The 21,667-nt window shown below is 54.2% G+C and overlaps 2 protein-coding genes across 7 annotated transcripts; one reads left to right on the top strand and one right to left on the bottom strand.

Annotated features, from left to right (window-relative positions):
* Positions 1-4,741: 4,741 nt before the first annotated feature.
* Positions 4,742-16,398, top strand: FKBP1B (FKBP prolyl isomerase 1B). Of its 6 annotated transcripts, none has more exons than XM_036748359.1 (4): positions 4,742-4,779; positions 11,731-11,843; positions 12,351-12,469; positions 15,753-16,398. In XM_036748359.1, the coding sequence occupies exons 2-4, from the start codon at positions 11,733-11,735 to the stop codon at positions 16,030-16,032; spliced, it is 510 nt and encodes a 169-aa protein (XP_036604254.1). In that variant the 5' UTR covers positions 4,742-4,779; positions 11,731-11,732; the 3' UTR covers positions 16,033-16,398. The 6 variants fall into 6 exon arrangements, with proteins under 6 accessions (XP_036604254.1, XP_036604258.1, XP_036604253.1 ...); XM_036748358.1 differs by lacking the exon at positions 4,742-4,779 and adding an exon at positions 10,427-10,874; XM_036748360.1 differs by lacking the exon at positions 4,742-4,779 and adding an exon at positions 10,427-10,874 and having other exon boundaries at positions 15,728-16,398.
* A 2,879-nt stretch (positions 16,399-19,277) lies between these two features.
* SF3B6 (splicing factor 3b subunit 6) lies at positions 19,278-20,923 on the bottom strand. The gene is made up of 3 exons (XM_036748348.1): positions 20,671-20,923; positions 20,291-20,548; positions 19,278-20,131 (listed from the first exon to the last, which is right to left on the bottom strand). Exons 1-3 carry the CDS (start codon positions 20,698-20,700, stop codon positions 20,042-20,044), a joined length of 378 nt encoding a protein of 125 aa, XP_036604243.1. The 5' UTR covers positions 20,701-20,923; the 3' UTR covers positions 19,278-20,041.
* Positions 20,924-21,667: the final 744 nt, after the last annotated feature.

Here is a 21,667-nt window from a genome sequence, read left to right as displayed (position 1 = left end):
TGGTTGTCACTCAATGCCTCCATTCCTTCCCTCTCCACTCATTCCTCAGCTCTTTGTCATTTTCTCCCAAGTCAACAGTGACCTGGGAACCACCAAATCGACTTCACGCCTCTTCTCACGTTGCACCTCACATGGCAGCTCCTCCTCCTCTTCTCCCTTGGTTTCCTCTGTTTCTCCAGTGGCTCCATTTCTGACTCCTCTGCCCCAAGCAAGGCTGGATCATTGATCCTGCTTTCTAGCTGAGTGTTTCCCACTGAGTCACCATTTCACTTACCCCCTGTCCGTATGTGGATGACTGCTGAAGCTGGAGCTGCAGTCCCAGCCTTTGTTGGAATGCAGTGTCTGCTGTATAACACACACACACACACACAGAGAAAACACTCCATCTCCCACCTCCTAGGCTGTCCCCAAGCCCCACTGTACTCTCTCCTCACCTCCGCTTCTCAGAATCCCGGTTTCCTTCAAAGCCAAGCTCATGCACCACCTCCTCCATAAGGATCCTCCCTGATCCCCAGAAAATGCTTCTGCCTCCCTACTGAAGGGACCTCATACTGATTTTACAGACTTACAAGTGTCGTCTCCTCTAGTCAAATGGAAGCTCCTTGAGGGCAGGGGCTGTTCCACTTTTGTCTTTGAATCCCTAGCACACAGCACAGTGCCTAACCTATAACAGGTGTTTAATAATGTTAACTGATTGATAGGCCAAGCAGGGGTTGGATTTGGAATCCTCCAGGGACCCAGGGAATGTTTGAAGGAATGAGCCTTCGGGGACATCCCATGGAACATGCGTTGAGTTCCCCTGGAGACTTCCAGGACCAGTGTATGACTCGATGAAGGACTCCTGGACTAGAATGACTCGGCTAACCCTGTGTAGTCCTAGGTCCCTATTCCCGACCCCCAGATGCACCAGAGAGGACTGGCTACTGACCCAGAAGAGTCAGGCAATTTGTAGCATGTAAAACTATGTTTTAGGATTCCCACAAATAGTGAAAGAAGTGCTCATCTGCTCAACTGCTCATCCAGTGCACCTATGTGTTCCTAGGCCAGCCTGAGTCAGGATCTTGGGTTCCTGGCTACTTTTCCTGTGTGTGTGTGTGTGGGCGGGGGGGGGGGGGGGGGGGTGGAGAGGGGAAGGGTGTATGTGTGTATTTTAATTGTGAACATAGGTAATCAAATAGCAATCCTGAGATAAATGGCTTTCAGCTTGGGGGGGGGGGGAGGCAATCATTTGCGTTTCAGTAATCCAGAGCATGAATTCCTTAGTCAAAGCTCACCTCACTAAGGGAGGTTCCCCAGGGAAGTGCTGAAGGCAGTGGGGTTTGGAGAGCTGATCGTTAAATTTTCAGTGTGAGCATTTCTACCTCAGAAACTGGCAACCACAAACCAGGGCCTGATTTACGATTTTGTTTCTTTCTAGGCTGAAGAAAATGATGGAAAATATGTTAATACACATTTAACTTAAAAGTATGAATAGAACACATTTCTCTTCCTTCTGCAGAACCTGCCATTAAACATTTACGAGCCACCCCTGCCTGAAGAAGAGAACCACCAACAGGATAATTCAAATCGGAGCTGGCTAGAAGATATTGACCATGAAGGAGATCAGGCAGAGGGGGCAAGCCTACTCAGCAGTCTTACAAATGTATCACATTCTGAGATTTTAAGTATCAACCCCCTGGGCATATATTAGAGCAGCTACATTACTGTTGCTTAATCTTAATGTGGAAGAAATAAATAGCCTGTCCTATACATGACCTTTCTTTGTCCATTGAGTCTCTTTAAGGGAAGGGGAAGGAATAAGCATCTAAGTGCCTACTACGTACCAGGCTCTATGCTAAGCATTTTACAAATGTTAACTCATTTGATCTTCACAATAATCCTCGGAGGTCAGTACTGTTGTTATGTCAATTTTACAGCTGAGAAAACTGAGGCAGACAGAAGTTAAGTGACTGCCCAGGGTAAACATAGCTATTGGAGTGTCTGAGGCCGAATTTCAACTTGGGTCTTCCCAACTCCAGGGCTAGAACTCTATGCACTGTGGCAACCATGGAGCCAAGGGAGGACCCTAGAGAGGGGCCAAACCTAAGCTTTCCCGACTCTCCTTGGGGACAGTCTTTGGAGGTCAGGCCCTGTAAGGGTCTAGAGCAGAGGGGCCCTTTGTAGGATGGGTGATGGGAACAGCCCAGGCTCTCTGGGGCTAGTAGGAATGATGTGTGCATATGTATGTGTTGTCAGGGCGCAAGTGAGTCTGTGTGGGCATGTGGGTGTACATGTGTGTGCATGTACGTACGTGTGCATGTGGTTATGAACATGTGGGGGGGGATATGTGTGACAGAAATGCTTCCTTGAGCGCATCTGTCTTGCCGTACATGGCCACAGGCCTGAAACAGGCCCTCATCCTTCCGTTTTCAGGGCCCTTCGCTAATGTATTGGCCCAGTTCTTGAACTCCTCAGCTCCAATTTCAATTACTCCCTCCCTACTTGAGAAATATAATCGGCTCAGCCTGGCATTCAAAGCCTTCCATGGCCTAGCTGCAATCAGCCTTCTCTCTCAGGATTTCCCTTTGGTTTCAGCAAAATAAGGAGTCTCTCTCTTCTCTGTCCCCTTGTGTTCTTCCAATAACTAGGGTTGCACTGTTCCCCAGATCCCTATCTCTACAGGCCAAGTCTTTCCCACTCTTCAGTCATGAAACTTTCCCGACTACCAGGGATGGCAAGAATCAAACCCCCTCCTACTTTTCAGAAGCTCTCTCTCATTCTCTCTGGAGTGCATACTTTCTGTATACCCCCGTGCACAGCAGGGCTGGTGACTCATGTCTTTTGATCTCCCCAGCATGAGGCACCAAGCTTTACAATGGTATTACACAAATATTCTGCATTCATTCTTTAAAACCCCAAAATGCTTCAAACCCATCTTGGAGAGACAGAAGGGATGCTGGGTGTGAACCCCAGTTGACACATGCAAGAGATGTGGGATCAGTGGGACCCCAGGTCCCTCATCTACAGAGGAGGGTGTTAAATTGGGTGACCATGAGGCTCCCTCCCAGCTCCAGGGACATGTCAAGGGGGCAGGGCACTGGGGCCTGCCTCAGGGTGGATCTTGTTGACCCATAAGGGCCTGCTGATATGAGGTTATCTGGGAGACTGCTACCATCCTGGGAGGCTGAGTTTCTTTTAATAGCATCAGTGAGAAAGCCTCTGCAGCCACCCTGGAGGGAGGAGGCAGGAGAGCTGAGCTCCAGAGCAGTGTGGGTGCGGGAACGCTCACTGCCAGCCTCTCAGTTAAGATTGTTACCCTCTGTGCCCATTCTATGCTTTAGAACACCATCCTAGGTGCTGATTGGGAGAGCCCCAGTCCTCACACAGCAGCTCCAAATTCTGAAGCCTTGACAAGAAATAGAGCAAAGATTGGCCTGGTCCACTTGGGTGGTTCCCTTGAGGTTGACCAAAGCACTTTCCTCTCAGCAAGACCCTCTCCAAGAGGTCAGGCCTATCCTCAACTGGGAGAGCCTAACTGAGGCTTGGTCCCAGATTCAGTAAAGACAGGCATGGAGGCGGAAGGGGTAGGAGGTGGGGGGGTGTACAGGGGTGTACAGGCCCCCCACAGTGTCTGCCCCAAGTCAATTTAGCTGCCAGGCTGGGGGGAGGGCCCGCCAGCCATGTGTGGCATGTCTGCTCTCCCCCACTCCCCAGGCAGTGCATCTCTGCTCCCCCAGGGCTGTGATGCAGAGCCCCCCCCCCCTCCCACCACGGTGGGGCCGAGTAGGGAGTGCCAGCCCCGCCTCTCCGGGCTCCAGGGGCGGAGGGAAGCGCTGCATTGGCACGGGCCGGCCGGCCGGGGCGGAAGTCCCAGAGGCCGGCCGGCAGCAGCTGCGGTGGCGGTGGCAGCGGCAGCGAGAGGAAGAGACGGCGGCTGGTGGCGACCCTGGGGCCGGGGGAAGACGGGGGGTCGCAATGGGCGTGGAGATCGAGACCATTCCCCAGGAGATGGTGCGTCCGTCCAGGGCATAGGGCATAGGGCAGGAGGAAGACGGGAGGGGAGGAGGAGGGGGACGAAGAGGGAGAAGGAGGGATAACGGAGGAGGACAACTGGAGGGAGGAGGGGGAGAGGATTACCTGGAGGCAGGGAGCCAGAGGATGAGAGGGAGGAGGGAGGACCAGGAGAAGGGGAGGTGGGGGGAATGAGGGAGAAGGGCTACGGGAGGGAGGGATCGGGAGGAGCGGTGGGGGATCAGGAGGAGGGGATAGAGGACTGGGAGAAGGGGGAGGGGGAGGAAGAAGAGAAGGAAAAGGGGAGGAAGAAGAGAAGGAAAAGGGGGAGGAGGAGGATGGAGAGGAAGAGGGGGAGGGAGGAGAGAAAGAAGGGGAAGAGAAGAAGGGGGAGAGGCTCAGGAGAAGGGGAAGCGGACTGGAGGAGGCGGAGGAAGAGAGGAGGAGGAAGGTGCCCCTGGGAGGCTGGGCAGCCTGGCCTTGCTACAGGCTCAGGGCTCCAAAGAAGCCTCCTCTCTGGCTTCAGAAGACCCCATGGCCAAAGTTTTAGAATACCCACGCCGCTCCGCCCCCCCCCCACACCCAGCCACTCATCCAGGATCAGATTCACGCACACCACTCACCCATCTCATCCCACAGAGAAGAGGGGTTCTGGCTCACTGAGATAGCTCCTGTGTCTGCTTAGCTCTTGTGACCTGATGCCCAGCCCAGACTGAGTTCCATCCTTTGTCTCCCCACAGGTAAGGGACATTTCCCAAGAAGGCCAGACCTGTGTGGTGCACTACACAGGTAGGTGGACCTCTGGGTGTGTGATGAGCTGGGTCACAGCCTGTCACAACTGGGAGAGGGCTCTACCAACAGGCTTTGCCTGATGGCCTCACAGTGAGGGGGGCTCAGATACTGTCTCCTGGGCCTCCTACCTGTCTCCCATCATAGGGTCATAGTCCTGAGAGGGAAGGGACTTTGGGGGCCATCTAGTACACACACCTCCACCACTGCACAGAAAGTTGGATTTGAACCCAGGTCCAAACCCCAATTCAGAGCTCTTGCCTGGATCCCTTTCTTTTCCTAGCTACAGAAGTGGGCTACCGCAGCCAGAAAGGCAGGCACTGAGCCTTGGGATTCCTCACACCACCCCGCCCCAGGCTGTAGAGAGTTCTGAGCCCATGGCTGGGGGTGAAGCCAACATTATCAGGCCATTTAAAGGCAGCAGATTATAGGCACTCCATTTTTTTTTAATGGCTGACTTCTATAGGATTTTTTTTTTTTTAAAACATCACAGACATTTCTTGATCTCTTCCCGTCTCCAATCCTGCCTCAGATCACTAGGTTTTGGGAAAAACAGGATGAGTTCATTTTGGACAGGCTGAATTTGAGATGTCCCAGAAATGCCTCACAGGTAGTTGATGACATAGGGCTAGAGCCAGGAGATCCCCTAGAGCTGTAAGTATGCACCAGAGACAGAGTCCCTGGGAGTTGATGGATCACTGAGAGTGTATGCAGAGAACAGCAGAGCCTTGGGGAACATGCATGGTTAATAGCCATAATCTGGAGGAGGATCCAGCAAAGGAGAGAGAGAAGGAAGAGCCAAGGCCAGGAGAAGAACCAGGAGAGAACAGGTGTCCCAAAAACTTAGAAAAAAAGGATGGAGGAGGAGAGAGTGACCACCAGTGCCAAGGCTGAAGAGAGGTCAGGGAGACTGAGGACTGAGGAAAAGGCCATTGGATCTGCCACTTTGGAGAGGAGAACAGTTTCAGTGCAATGAGGCTGAAACCAGACTGTCAAGGTCTCATAGAAGAGTGAGAAAAAGCAAAGGCAGTAGGTGTACATGCCTTCTCTGATGGTACCAAGGGGAAGGTGAGGAGTAGGCAGGAAGCACCGACTATGCACACTGGACCCTCACAATGACACTCCACTTCACAGTGGAGGAACTGAGGGAGAAAGAGGTGCCACGGGCAGAGTTTGTTCACTGATTTCAGGCCAACATTCAGTGCCTTCCCTTGATTCCTTCTGCCTTTTCAGGGAGCCTCCTGCCTTTGCATTTTGGTGGTAGCTAAGTTCTCCTGGCTCTCCACATTGGTGGTACTCCACATTGCTTCCTAAGTGCTTCCTGGATTCCCTTATGCTTGTCATTTCTCATCGTTATATCCCCACTCACGGGCACCCGTTGCCTTCCCCAAGAGCTGCTCTGAGTGTCTTGGGGTCCATGGGGCCTTTTTCTCAACACTAACCTCCTTGGGGGTAGAATTACTAGTCAAAGGGTACGAGCAGCCTTGTCCTTAGGAGGCTGAGACAAGTCAGCCTCTGGAGACCCAGAGTGTAAGCAGACCACATCGTGAAGAAAAGCTGTTCTGTAGGTCACACTATATCCCCCAGCTTCTTGCTGCCCAATGGGTCTGAGAACCATGCCCTGCAAGGCCACTGTTTACCAACACAGGTGACTCCCCAGGCCTCAGAAACAAATGGACCCACAAGTATGTCAGATGAGCTAGCAAAAGCTTCTGCTCTGAAGATAGAACTAGGACAGGGTTTGGCTCTGAACTCCAACCTCAGGGGCCTCTGGCAAGCCTGTCACCATGGGCCTGGGGTCTCTAAAGGTAGAGGGTCATTTCTCAGGAAGTGACCAAGGAAAGGGGGCCTTCTGACTCTAAAGGTCTCATGGATCCTCTTGGTCTTCTCCACAGCAGAAGGCACTGGCAGGGACTTGGGCAAAGAGGGCAGAAGGCCTGGGATGGGGGAGTGAAGATAGCTGTACCTCGAGGCCTGGCATCTCGTGAATAAGACCACAACTCATGTCTCTGTTGCCTTTCCCCTCTCCCCATCTCCTCCAGAACCTGGTCTACTGGGCTTTGACAGCAAGAGCAGGACAACTTCTTAAGACAGAGTGGACAAAACCACTCCAAAGTAGGGCTTATACTTGGGATGACTCTTCTGTGTAATTTTTAGGTTGACCTCAAAGAAGTGTCAACTTAAACTAAGGGCAAGGCTCTGGCAGCAGCCCTGAGGAGGCAGGGAAATGAACCAGTGCCTGCCCTTGAGGGGCTTCCAGCCTACACAGAGCAGAGGACTATGGTGCATGCAAGGTAGAGTGTGATGGGGCCAAGCCCAAGGGCCCAAAGAACCTGGAGAGGGCAAGAACCCAGTAGGGGCCAGCAGGGAAGACTTTGTGTATCCAATACCTGATTGGATCACAGCCTCCTTTCTGGCTTTATCTCACACTCTCTCTTGGTCCTCTAAGGCTGAGAGGAAGGGCATTCACCAATCAATGCCTGGGGGTCCCAGTATCCTCAACTGAGAGGGCCAAGGTGAAGGGACACTGACCTCAGGGGCATCAAGTCTGTGAAAGAGTGGGGGTGTGAGGGTGTGGAGGCAAGGCCCATTGGGGAAGCAGGAGCAGGGTGTGGTGTGAGAAGAGAAGAGGGGCCTGAATTCGGGGCAGTAGCACAAGTGCAGAGAAGGTGGGGGTCAAAGACAATGCCAAGGTTCTGAGCCTGGGTGATGGAAGTTGCCAGTGCCCTCCAAAGAGATGGGGCAGTTGGGCAGGATCAAGGGGACAGTCAGTACAGACAACCTGAGACCTAAGAGTGGCCTCGGGATCCTCCCACAAATGGGCACCAGGGTGGCTTGGACAGCCTGGAAGCACAGAGATTTAGCTCATCTGACTCTCATTGCTCCCTCTAGGGGATGCTCTGACTTCTAAACCCAGGACTCTTCCACTAATCCTGGGTCACCACTGGTCACTGATTCAGCCCATGGATCCCCACCATGCTGCTCCATGACCCTCTGAGGCACCACTGGTCACTGACGCAGTGTATGAATGTCCTCCACCATGCTGCCTCACAGTCTCCTGGGTCACCACTGGTCATTGATTCAGCCCACAGATCCCCACCATGCTGCTCCATGACCCTCTGAGGCACCACTGGTCACTGCTATAGTGTATGAATGTCCACCATGCTGCCTCACAATCTTCTGAGTCACCACTCATCATTGATTCAGCCCACAGATCCCCACCATGCTGCTCCATGACCCTCTGAGGCACCACTGGTCACTGATGCAGTGTATGAATGTCTACCATGGTCTTCTGGGTCACCACTGGTCATTGATTCAGGCCACAGATCTCCGCTATGCTGCTCCATGACTCTCTGAGGCACCACTGGTCATTGCTGCAGTGTATGAATGTCTACCATGCTGCCTCACAATCTTCTGAGTCACCACTCGTCATTGATTCAGCCCACAGATCCCCACCATGCTGCTCCATGACCCTCTGAGACACCACTAGTCACTGCTATAGTGTATGAATGTCCACCATGCTGCCTCACAATCTTCTGAGTCACCACTCGTCATTGATTCAGCCCACAGATTCCCCACCATGCTGCTCCATGACCCTCTGAGGCACCACTGGTCACTGATGCAGTGTATGAATGTCTATCATGGTCTTCTGGGTCACCACTGGTCATTGATTCAGGCCACAGATCTCCGCTATGCTGCTCCATGACTCTCTGAGGCACCACTGGTCATTGCTGCAGTGTATGAATGTCTACCATGGTGCTTCACAGTCTTCCAGGTCACTACTGGTCATTGATTCAGCCCCTGGATCCCCACCATGCTGTACCATGGTCCTTTGGGTCACCTATAGTGCTGCCTCTTTGGAAATCACATTCCATGACCTGTGACCACATGGCATCCCTGAGACAACATATGACTGTAGAAAAGATGTGCTTTTGTGTAAGTGAGCAACTTGAGACCTCTGAAAACTTGGATTTTCCAAACGTAACGCAAGCCAGTATCCTGTGCAGGAATCTTTTATGCTGGAAATATATGCATGGGAGGCACCTTCAAGATTTCTCTTTACTTGGCCAAGTCACCAGATGTGGAGTAACCAGCAACCTACAGCGAATGCAGCATCTTGTACCCCCACTTTCCAGTCACCTGTAGAGTTCTGAAGGTGTGATGCCCCACATCTGCACTTGCCTGTTTCCATCTTGTTACGGCTTCTAGAACACCCCTGAAGACATGTGCAGACATTGTGTGTGCACTATGAAGAGAATCTCCCCATCCCTGGTCTCCTTTATCTCATGGAATCATTGCCTTTAAAATTGGGCTCACTTTCCAGGGTCAGTGGCTAGTTGACACTGTGACAATTGCTCAGTGGGTCTTTTTCATTTTCATATTTTTCATTCCTTCTCCATGTAATGTTTAGATCTGCATCCTAACTACTTAACTGTATACAAATATCAGGCTTTGAAATTACATCCCATCAGGCAGCTACCATGGCAGCCATCCAATACCTGAACAAGGTAGAGCACAGCACAAACTGCCCTGCCTTTGAGGAAATGACACAGTCTTCTGGCCTTCCAGTCCTAGGCTTGGCAGCCAGAAGAACAGGTGAGATTCCCCCTCAAATGCAGCTGGGATAGCCCAGCTTCTGTGCTTGTCTCCAGATTCTTCAGCTAATTCTGTGACATGGTCATCCTCCTTCAGGCAGCGTCCTGCTGAACAATGTTCTTCTTAACCTTTGTGCCCAGAACTGAACTCAGTGCACCAGATGGGTGCCCAACCAGGGTAGAGTCACCAGCTCTTCCCTCCACAGTTCTCAACACTGTCCATCTATTAATGCCGCTAAAGATGGCATTCGGTTTTTCAATCACATTGCTAATGAGCTTGCATCCATGCAGACCTCTAGATTCTTTTCAGACAAACTGTTTCCTGTCTGTTCAAAAACAAGCCAATTTAATTTTTTGTGGTGTTAAGAATTCCTGCATGCAAAGACTTCAAACTCTCTTCTAGAAAAGCATTGCTAAGACCCGGGCAGGAGTAGCCATGAGCCTCAGGCCCCTTTCATGCACTTCATCAGTAGCCAAACATTTTCAGACTTTTTTTGGCCCACTTTCCCACTAAAGTCACAGAGAATCAGGAGCATTTCCACGTGCACGTACAGAGCTCAAAGAGCAGGTCAAGTTCTTTGGACAGTTCCCCAATTTTTCCACCTGTGGCAGATGTGAGCCTCAGGTCCCTGTGCTCGTGTCCACAATATGCACAACGCCCACAGCTCCTAAGACCGAGGACTTGGGGCACTGAGCACATGACACCATGTCCAACACTTCCTTTGGTCTTGGAGAAAGCCATGAGTCACTGTTTATTCACCTGTACCCTCTTCGGTCTCATTCACAGTGAGGACACTGAATGCATGAAAGCACGTGGTGAGCCGCTGCTATGTACCAAGCTCTAGGGACATAAAGGGATGGACAGGGCTCTGGTGTTCTGGTAGGGCATCCCCTGCCAGTCAGTGGGAACTCTGGCACACTTTGCCTGAAGGCCCCCTTGTGCCCCCTGTCCTTGGGCTGGAGGGAAGTCCACCCCCTCCTTATGGCCTTTCTGCACAAGTGACCGCCTGTTCTCCCTGTACAGCCTTGAGGGGACAGGCAGTAGGGGAGGCTCGTGGAGGTCTACCTTTCCTACACTTTCATCCACTGGCCCAGGGCCTGAAGGGAGGAGGGACTGAATGGACGTCCCCTACCCTCTTCCCTCTTTCTGTTGGGCAGGGAAAAATAAAGGACAGTCCATCCTCCGAAAGGCCTTACACTCTGCCGGGGTACATGCCATGCAGAGAAGGGTGTACTGGATTGATGCGAAGCATGAAGAGAATAGGCCATACGTGGGATTCCAAGGAGTGGATGTCAGAAGACACAGGGGATGAGAGCCTGGGCAAAGGCATGATGCCAGAGTAGAGAAGGTCATCCCTGGCTCCCCTGGGCCCACCCTGACCAGTGACCCCAGACCATGCTCCCCTTCTGCGCCACCTGGACTCTCCTTGAAAGCAGGCACCATCTGCCTTGTTTTTATTCTTCTCCCCAGCATGGAGCATGGTGCCTGGCACGTAGCAGGTGCTCACTCGGTCACACTGTCTAGCCAGGGAGGGGGAGTAGTAGGCCAGGGTGTGATTAGGAAAGTAGGATGGGAGGCTGTGATGAAAGGCCACCTGTGGAGCTCCCCAGCTAGTCTGGCAGACAACTGGGACCAGGGAAGACCGACGAGGCGGCTCTTAAGGCCTAGCATCCAGGCATGTGTCCCAATCAGAAACCAGCAATCATGGCGAGCAATGTCGGTGCCATAATTACAGGGCTCCACGTTGGGGACTCTCATGCTCCACACTCAGCGTCTACATAAGGCCAAGCTTCTCCAAGTCTGCATCTCATAGCATGATGGTGAATGGAAGAGTCCTCCTCCACCATGGGCGAGTGCCGGGGCATCCTGGCTCAGGAGCCTGGAAGGAGCCTTCAGGTGTGGCCAGTATAAAACGGGTCTCCCTGCCACCTAGGATGGGTGCTGGCCTATAGGGAAATGTGGCTCCTGTTTTTCAGTGCCTAGTATACAGCATATGCTTAATAAATGCATCCTGGTGGATCACCCCTTTCCATTTCTCCATCATTAACTAAAGCCTAGGAGTTGGTCAGGATATGTAGCCTCAGTGCCTGAAAACCTCTGGGCTCCTGGACAGAATCTGCCTAAACACCACGAGTCATTCACCAGAGCAATTCAAGCCCAGACTGCAGGAGCTAACTATGTGTACCTTAGGTCTAACCTGGGGAATTCTCTGACCTACCCTGAGGACTCTGGCCCTGGAATTGGCCATCACTTCTTCCACCAAAGAGGAAGAGGAAAGGGAGGAGAGTGGAGGAAGGGGAGGGCTCCCAGCTTCTCCTCAGACCCAGGGCTGATACTAATCTGATATCTTGGCAGGAATGCTCCAGAATGGGAAGAAATTTGATTCCTCCAGAGACAGAAACAAGCCTTTCAGGTTTAAGATTGGCAGACAAGAAGTGATCAAGGGCTTTGAAGAAGGCACCGCCCAGGTAAGATACCATGTCAAATGAGATGACTGAGGGTGGCAGCCTTGCAGACTGCTACCTGCTCCTCACCCCCAGTTACTTAGAAGGGCAGTGATGACCTTCCTCCTGTGGACTCATGGGCTCCCGAGACTTTATCTTTGGGGCTTTTCCCCAACTCTACCTGAGGGATCAGCCAGCAGCTGTCCTGGAGGAGAGGGAATCAGGAGTGGAGGAAAGAGCAGGGCAGCTGAGCTGGCATGGTCAGCGATCACCAGGGAACATGGGGTGGGCACCAGTACCCCGGGCTACGGGCAGCTGTGGCTCCCATTTACCCTCTGTCCAGAAGGGGGAAATACTCCATAAATGTAGGAACAGGAACACCCAGATTGTCTCTGGAAGCCTCTCTCTCTCTCTCTCTCTCTCACACCCACACCCACACACACCCACACACACCCCCACGCACCCGCTTTTGTCATCTCTCATCCCAACCCGGGACTTTCTCCTCTTCCTCTCTGCCCCTATACCTATCAGATGAGCCTGGGTCAGAGGGCGAAGCTGACCTGCACCCCTGACGTGGCATACGGAGCCACGGGGCACCCGGGAGTCATCCCTGCCAATGCTACCCTCATCTTTGACGTGGAGCTGCTCAGGTTAGAGTGAGCGCTCAGGTGCGCCGGCTGAGGCAAGCCACCACCGCCGCCACTGCTCATGCACTATATCTCCCTTCTTTCCCGGGAGGGTCCACAGTCCCCAGTGCTTCCCATTCCAAGCTCTCATACCAGTGATGTCTGCCTTCATTAGTTGTGTGTGTGTGCGCGCGCGCGCGTCCAGTTCTGCGTTGACAAGCTTCTTGGCTTTGAGGAAACGCCTGCCAGGAACATTCTCAAACTGGACATTTTCTTTAACTTGCATGTGATAGCATTTGAGATCACCCCCACCCTGCCCCGCCCCCACACATGTGTGTACGTGTGCTTTTTATTTATGAAGCAAAAAGTCTGCACTGCCTTACTTGTCCACTGACCCCAGGAGCCGCTAGTCTTCAGATATGTGCACAAGCCAGGCACGCAAGCCCACCTACCTGCCCGAGATCCTGCCTGGTCCTTGCTGCTAATCTGAACAGTCCCTTTGGAATTAAGACATATGCAAAATAAAGGCTCAGTAGAAGCCCAGTCCTCAGCATCTCAGCCTCAGCCTCCCTTGGCTCCCTGGGGCAGTAGTAAGAGGGAAGGGGGGAGGTAGGGCCCCAGAATCCACACTGACAGCCGAAGGTCACAAGGAGAGGATGGGGGACAAATCTGCCCCAAGCTACCTGTCTCACCCTTTCCAAGGCTAACTAATATTTCCGAAATGACACAGAAAAAGCAGCCCCGAAGTAAGGTTCCACTGGCCCCTCTCCAGTAGCCTGGATTCTCCTTTGCATATTGAAGGCCTTCACAGGCTCCTGAAGACCCCAGAGCAAAAGAGGCTGATGGCTAGTGCCTCAATACACCCACACCAGAGGATGAAGCCCCTTCCTGGCCTGATCGAGCTTACGTGAGGCACAGGACCCAGTGTTTCAACAATCTAGCTAGCAGCTGCTATGGGGGGTGTAAAATCAACAACAACCAGCTCACAGAACGCTGCAAGCCCAGGTTCTTTTGATCTGCTTTATCAAGGAAAGCAACGTTAAGGGGCTCACAATCTCAATTTAATCCAGCACACAAAGATCATTCACTTAGTTCAGGGGAAAAAATCCAGCACCCTGAACTTCGGAGCAAATACAAACAAATTACAAACATCTGCAGACCAAATACAATTCATAGTTACCAAGAGAACCATCAACATCTGAGTTCAGCTGGAAGGCCCTTACAGTGGCTGCCCAGAGTCCCCTGCCTCCAGGAGTGAGAGCCTTAAGCAAATAGTTCTGCTCTCCCTTTTTATACAGTTTCAGACGTCATCAAACATCATCCCTGAGACCAGAACTTAGGCTCCTATGATTGGCTCTGGTGTTAGCACCTCCCTTCATCAGCCCCACCTGGGGCCCCACCTTAGTTACCAATTCACACCCACATAGGCTTAGCAACTAACAGATAGGGGTTTGGGCCTGGGGTTTAGCACCTAGTAAGACTCAAAGACGCTGAATTAATCAAAGGAAACAAAGGCCAAACTCTCCAAGGATCCCCAATACACCCAGTCAGTCAATCAACACTGATTAAGCACCTGCTATGTGCCGGGCACTGTGCTAAGTGCTAGACATACAAAAAGAAGCAGAAGATAGTCTAGTGGAGGGCGCAACATACAAACAGGTAGAAACAAATTCAGGATGAACAAGAAATAATGAACAGAGGGAAGGCACCAGAATGAAGAGGGCCTGGGGAAGGCTTCCTGCAGGTGGGGGGAAACTGGGGAGGTCAGTCAGTCAGTCTGAGCAGAGGAGGGAGTATTCCAGGCCAGGGACACAGCCAGAGAGAATGCCTGGAGCTGAGAAATGAAGGGGCTCATTCTTGGAACAGCCATGGGGCCGGGGTCATAGGATCTAAGGAAGGAGAGGACTGTAGAGGTGGGGGAGGTCATGAAGGGCTTCCAAGGCTGATGACAGCATTCTGCACTGGATCCTGGAGGCTGCAAGGAGTTATCAAGTAGGGGGTGACATGGTTGAACCTATGGTAACACAGGCCAGCAAGGGCTGGGCTCTGCTGAGTGCCCACCCAAACGAGGTGGGGCTGCATTCTCTCATTTCTAGGATCACAGGCCTTCGGGCTGGCAGGGAAGCTCTGTGGTTAGGGCAAAGAGCCCCAGCTTTGATCTGTAGCTGTGGGACCCTGAGCATGGCCCTTAACCTCTGGGGTACCCATTTTTCATCTATAAATGATCCCTGCATCAGACTAATGAGAGATGAGGGCTGTTCCCTGCTTTGCAAACCTTACAATGCTACCATGTGCCTCTACTAATACCCACCAGGGAGTGCCAGAGGGTGGGGGAAGAATCTACCCGAGGCTACCTGGTGTGTCACCCTTTCCAAGGGTGCTAGACATACAAAAAGAGGTAGAAGACGGTCTAATGGGGGATGCAACATAAATCCAGGTGCAAGAACAGAGTGCTAAGCCAGGAGTCAGCCATAGACATTTCTGGGCTGTGTGACCCTGGGCAAGTCACTTCACTGATGCCTGCCTCAGTTTCAACTGTCAAGTGGGGAAAACAGCACCTAGCTTGCAGGTTTGTTGTGAGGATCCAATGCGCTCCAGCCTGTAAAGCGCTTGGCCCAGTGCCTGGCACACAATGGGCCGGTGCCAGCCTTCCCTGCACACAGGACCAGCCTGCACTGCCCGGGCACATCTTTGGCTCTGCTCCATGCTCGGCAGGAACAGCCACGGGGGTCCCCAAACCGCTCCATTCCGGGCCCACGCGGCCTTCCACGTGCTATTTCAGGGTCAGAAAGCGGCTGCCAGTCCCCCAGGGATTGACTCGGGCCTTCTCTGCCCGCGGGGGACTGGCGCGTGTCTGGCGCTTGTCGGACCCGAGCCAAAGACCGGCAAAGACGGTGCGTGGCGGAACCTCGGAGGCGGCCTGGGAGTCAGCCTGGCATGGGAGGAGGCTCACAGGCGCCCGACCGGGGCAGCAAGGAAGGCACTGACAGAACCCGGCATACCGTGGGCGCTTAATAAATGCTTGCGGCCGGACTAGCCTGAGCTCAGACGCTTCAGGGCTCATCGAGCCCAGCCCGCATTTTACTGAGGGGGAAACTGAGGCCCAAGGAAGGTGGGGGACGGCCCATGAGCCCAGACCTTAGTTTACAAGATGGGGGGAGGGGTAGGAAGACGCCCCAGCCCAGGCTTGTTCCGAACTCAGACCCGAGGGAGGCCTGGGCCTGGGACAAGTTCGGGCCTTCTAAGGTAAAGAGCTCCCTGTCACTGGGGGGATCCAAGCAGAGGCCCGATACTTCTGCCGTACCAGACCGGCGCCTCCTAGAAGCCTTCCTAGCGCCTCCGCCTCGCCGGAAGTGACGCAAGCACCCAACCAGGAAGTGACGCCACACGCCACCGCCTCACTCACCAGACCGCTCTCGTGGTTCCGCGGACTCCCCAGGTTCTCTGCTCTCCTCTGGCGTCGGCCCCGAGCCTGGCGGGGCAAGGGAGAAACCTCCGGCTCCGGGAGATCTCGAACCCAGGCCTTGTTCCCACGCCGCCCTACCGCGACGGCCACTTCCGCTTCCTGGCGTCGCTCCCGGAAGTGACGCATCGACGGCGCGTGCCGAGGGTCAGTGACGTGTTTCTCGCTTTTCCGTCTCACTTGGGGTCAGGTCGGTTGCTTCCTCCAGTCTGCGCCTGAGGCCGGGGGCGTGGACGTCGCGGCAGCCGCTCGGTACCCTCCTTCTCCTCCACCGCAGCCTCAGCTTCCCAGGCTGCGAAAGAAGTGCGAGGAGGGTCCCTTCGGCCGGAAGCCCCCACCCCTACGCCGTCCCTTGAAGGCCGCTACGTTTGGTTCGCGGTGGTTTGCCTGTGTCTCTCCAGCCTGAGTTCCTAGTGCTTGGTCAGGCACAAAGGAGGCGCCTAATAAATGCTTGTTACATGGCCTTCTGTGTCAGCAAAGCAGCGCCTTTATCTCAACGATTACACGTTTACTTAAGGCAGTTCGCAAAGCGCTTCAAACACCAGGAAAAGGGCGCACAGCTTCTGAGGGACAGTCCAGTGTAGACAAACTGTGGGGGGAGGGATGCGCAAGGAAGAGGCTGGAACCTGGAGTGTGCAGAGGAGCAGGGGGTAATGCGCCCATTTAGCAAGATGGGGGAGGGGATTGGAGGCAGGGACACCCCCCCCCCCAACCCAGTAAGGGGGGGGCGGTGGCGAGAGGAGGGCACTAGAGGCAGGAAGTCCCCCCACCCCAGCAGCCAGCAGCATCTAGAGGAGGCTTGGATGAGCCCCAGGGGCTGGGGGATGGACAGAAAGGAGGGGAGGTTAGGAGAGACTGAGAGATGGGTAAAAGATAGGGAAAGTTAGGTTTCCACAGAAGAGTTAAAAATTAATCAGTATGAGAGTTCTCAGCCAATGGGAATAGTTTGTGGTTTTGGAGAAACCACAGTTTCAGGTTGTTAGGAAAACTGGTCTCAACTGGCCAGGTAATGGTCAGGGTTGAAGACAAAACTGGGTCAGATGGTTACTAGGCACGCTTAACTGGCTAATTGAATATTACCTTACACACCCATAGGGAGGAGTTTCCCTACCATTTTTGAACATGGGACTATGTTGAGGAGGGAGAACATACCCAGGAGTTGCATGTTGGGGGCATGTAGGGAAGACTGTAACCCAGAAGGGAGTGGACCAGTCATTCTCTGAAGGGAGGTACTGAGGTGATGGTGCATCAATCTATGTCAGTCTAACAGAATAAAGTTGGTCTCACTCCCGTACTCCCCACTCCCTCTTCATAAAGAAGGGTGAAGTCCACTCCTGGCCAGGAAAGTTTACCAATTCCTTTGAATTCCTCAATAATAATAATGGCCCTTGATACCTGAATTTCAGTGTCAAACGTATTTCTAACAGAGACGATGCAGAACCCCGTTGGGTTCACTGACGAGTTTGAGGTGCCTGTGGACCATCCGGTTCAAATGTCCAATAATGAACGGCTAGAGCTGGAGATGGACCTGGGAAAGGGTCAGATTGGCTCTGTCATCATGGTCCTCACTTGGGTGGAGCCAGGAGCAATGGGGGAGTAACTGAGGATGCCACTGAGGTGGGGGCAGACAGCAGGCAGCATTTGTTAAACCTCCCCTGGGTACTGGGGATTTGGAGACAAAGTAGCCTGGACCCAAAGCCCCTTGGCCAGTGGAGATGAATGTCCTGCCCCGGTGAGGGCTTCCAGAAGAGAGCCCCTCTGTCTTCTTGGAGTGATCTGTAGCCCTGCAGTCCCACCAGGGGTGTCTCCATCACACCTCCTCCCCCCACTAGAGATGGAGGGAGATAGGAGATTTCCCCCCTTCACCGCCTGTGATCCTGCTTCTACGCTTGTTCAGTGTGTTACTAGTACTTGGAGGGCAAAGGGTCAAGCCTCCCATGTGGATTTGATCACATCTAGACTAACATTGGGACATATAAAACTCCATGAAAGATGGAGGCAAAGCCTGGAGCTGAGGTGGGGCAGGGATGGTTGGGGGCACATTTCTGCCAGGAGATGGACACCAGGAAGAGATTAGGGAGAGATGTACAGATGTGAAGAGAAGTGAAGCCTTGGCTGATCAGATGGACAGGTGAGAAAGGGCAGAGACAGTCAGGTGGACAAAGGTCTCCGAATGAGTGAGCAGAGACAGGGCAGCTGAGAAAGTGGAGATCTCAAGCTCTGGAGAGGTGCTTCCTAGACCAGAGGTGCGGGGCAGGGCAGTCCTCTCTCCCTGCCCTGGGCAGACCTTGTCTAGAGGATTGTGTTCAGCTCTGGGTACCCCAGTTTTAAGAACAAGCTGCAGGGTCAGTCAAGTTAAACATTAAGCACCTATGTTGTCAGGTACAGCATTAAGTGCTAGATACAAAGACAGGCCAGACTCTGACCCCACACCACCTAACCCAGGACAGGAGAGCAGCTCACATCCACAAAGTTCTTCCAGAGTCCTGGGGCCATGAAGAGGAAGTAGAGGGGTTGGAGTGGACGGTCAAAGAGGAAGGAGGGCAGTGTCTTTAACATGTGGAGGATGAAGACTAAGCAGGAAAGAATGACTGGATTTGGCAGCTGTCACCGATGGACATGATCACGGCCAGTGCTGAGGAAGGAGTGGATGGGGGAACCTGAGGGGACAGACAAGGAAAGGTGACTCTTAATGGGAGAATGTCTGGGGTCCACAGGAGTGGCCAGAAGGGGATGGAGGTGGGGAAGCAGACTTCGGGCTACCCCAGGGACTCCTTGGCCAATGGAAAGCTTCCCTCCCAGCCACTCATCCTCCGAAGTCCTGTTTCTGGACTAGTTTGCCATTTCCCCCTTGGGTTCTCTGCAACCCTTGGCCAAGGCCAAAGCTTGGCCAATCACCCAACTATTTCCCATCCTTCCCAGGCCCTGGATGACCCCTACTGATCCTTCTGAAGGTGCAGCCTGGCTGCCCTGTGACTGCTGAGATCTGGCCAACAAAAAGATGTTTTAAAACCAGACAACCCAGAGACCTGGCTCCTTCACAATGAGCATTTTTTGGTCTCTGGCCTGGCCAGTGCCAAGAGCCAGCGTTGGGGTGGGGGGCCTCCAAGTCTCAAGGCACCCCCTCTTCTGCCACTTGTGTTCTATCAAGGCTAAAGTTAAGTTTACTCCTCTTCTAGGAATCTTCCCCCACCCCTGGCTTTTAATAAATGCCTATCACGTGGAACGGTGGGATGGGGAAAACCTTGGGAAAATCCTGTCTCCTGTGATGGCATTTTGTCAACTTGGGGCAGTTGGAGCAAGGACTGACCAGCTCTGCAAACAGCCAGCATCTGAGAAGTGCTGGGACAGAATTCAGCAAAGGATGCCTCGGTGGGCCAGACCTCTTTATTAATGAGTGCTTATTGGCTAGGCAGTGTGAGGGGATGGGTGTACAATGCAGGACTCAAACAAGGGGCTGATCTTCCCCAGAGTCCTTGGGGTAAGCACTGTCATTGTCCCCATTTTACAGAGGAGGAAATGGAGGAAGAGGTTCATTGATGCGCTCAAGGTTGCACCGCTAGGAAACATCTGAGGCTGGACTGGAACTCAGGTCTTCCTGACCCCAGGCCCAGTACTTGGTGCTCTCTGTTGCCCCCTAAATACCTCTGGGTGGAGGGGATATGTGGAATTAGGAACTCTGCATCTGGAACGTTCCCAGGACATCTTCCCATTTCACAAAGGAGCAAACTGACTCAGGCTCTAGTGTCCTGGGGCAGGTGTCTGAGACTGGGTCCTCCTGGCTTCCAGTCTGGTCCATCTGGAGAAGAGGAGGCCCAGGGCAGGGCGTGGGTCACAGGTGGAGAGATCGGAGAACAAGTGACAGACCAGAGGCGGGGCCTTTATTTGCCAACCCTCGTTCTGCAGAGGGCCCGATGCCCTCAGCCTGGGCACAAAAAACAACTTTAGGAAAGACCAGTGGAGTCTCTGAGACAAAGGTTCTGCAGACTTGGGGCCCAGTCGAGGACCCACTGACGGCTACAACCTGGCTACTGCGTCCAAAGGGAGCCAATAGGTCCCGTGGGCTGGGGAGGCTGAGGCTTCAAGTTCGTGATAAAGCAGCCTGGGGGCCCCCCCCAAAGGGAAGGAGCCCCTCACTTGGGCGGGTCTGTGTTGATACCGTATTTCTCCTTCAGCAGCTTCAGCTGCTCCTCCTTCTTCTTCGTGTCCATCTTCTGGAAAGCCTGGAGGGAGACCCCACAGTGTGAGCTTCCCGGGGCGTGGCTGAGACGGGCCCTCCCCCCCACGGGTGTCACCTCCCCGCCCTGCTCCCCAGAACGGGTGTGGCCCCCCCTCCCTGCCCCACCGGCACGGGTGTGACCACCCCCCCAGCCGAGCCTTACCCTGTTGGCGTTGTAGTAGAGCACCACCAGGTAGCGGTTGCACACGTTGAAGCCCGACAGGTGGTCGCAGGCGTTCTTGGCGTCGAAGATGTCCTCGTAGACCACGTAGGCCGTGCCGCGGGTTTCCGGGGTGTTCCCGACGCGGATCTGACGGATGGGCCCGTACTTGCCGAAGATGTCATACATCTCCTCGGCCGTGATCTTGTAGGGCAGGTTGCGGATGTAGAGGATGCGGTTCACCTCGGGAGGGAGCCGGATCTGGACGGGGGGAAGCCAGGGAAGGGTACACAGTAAGCTCTCACTAGGTGCAGGGGGTCTCGGGGCCGGACGCGGGGCGGGGGGCGCGGAGAGGGGCGGGGCACGGAGAGGGGCGCACTCACGTTCGCGCGTTTGGCCGCTTGCATCGCCATGGCGGCGGCGGTGGGGGCGCTCGGGCTGGAGCCGGAACCGGGGCTGGGTCGGGGTCCGTCGGGGCCGGAATCCGGGCCCGCACTCTCCGACTTCTGCTTCTGCTTCTTCTGCGGCTGCTGCTTCTACCTCCACCTCCTCTCTTCCTCGCGGCGGACGCGTCGAGACCTAACAGAACTTCTGGTTTCCGCCGGGCCCCGGAAGCCCACACTCACCGGAAGTCCCGCCTCCCCACAAGTCCCGCCTTTCCGCATGCGCTGGAGAGAGCTGGTCTCGCCCCGCCCCAACGCCTGTAGCTCCTCCCTCAGGCTCCGCCCCTCCCCGCCCATCCCTCCCAGCTCCTCCTGTGCCGGCCCGCAGGTGGGAGGGCTCTTTAAGAGTGGATGGAGAGTCTGAGGGCACTAAGAGCTGAGCATGCAAAGGCGCAGAGGCTGGAGAATGGCAAATGTATACGGGGCGGGGATGCACGAAGAATGTACTGTGTGAGATGGTAGGGAAAAATATGGGGAAGGGGGGGCTCGGTAACGAAGGGCTTCTGGAGGCCATAGGGCGCCCCTGGAGTTTATTGAGCAGCGGCCAGATAAGCGTGAAGCAGGCCGGCCCCCTCCCCACCTCAACCCCCCACCCCCCATCCGGCTCTAGTGAACAAGGCCTGTTCAACCGGAGGACCCTGAAGCGGGTCCGGGGCGGGTCCGGGGCAGCCCCTCTCCCCCTCCTGTGACTAGGGATTACTTTGTATTAATTTGTAATCGCCTGCCCCGCCTCCACTGCAACCAAAGCCCCTGGGGCCCGGCGCCCTGTGAACGAAGAGGAGAGGACCCTCAGAGAGGGAGGGGCCCTGCTTTCCCCTCCCCCCAGGCACACAGGAGGGCCCCTGCTTCCCCCTCCTCCCCCCAGGTATAGAGGAGGGCCCCTGGACCCCCTCCCCCCAGGCACACAGGAGGGCCCCTGCTCCCCCCTCCCCGCAGG

Source organism: Trichosurus vulpecula, chromosome 3 (assembly GCF_011100635.1).
Source record: "Trichosurus vulpecula isolate mTriVul1 chromosome 3, mTriVul1.pri, whole genome shotgun sequence".
In the NCBI taxonomy this organism is placed as follows: Eukaryota; Metazoa; Chordata; class Mammalia; order Diprotodontia; family Phalangeridae; genus Trichosurus; species Trichosurus vulpecula.
Note: the sequence above shows the minus strand (reverse complement) of the source record. Positions and strands in the feature narration are given on the sequence as shown.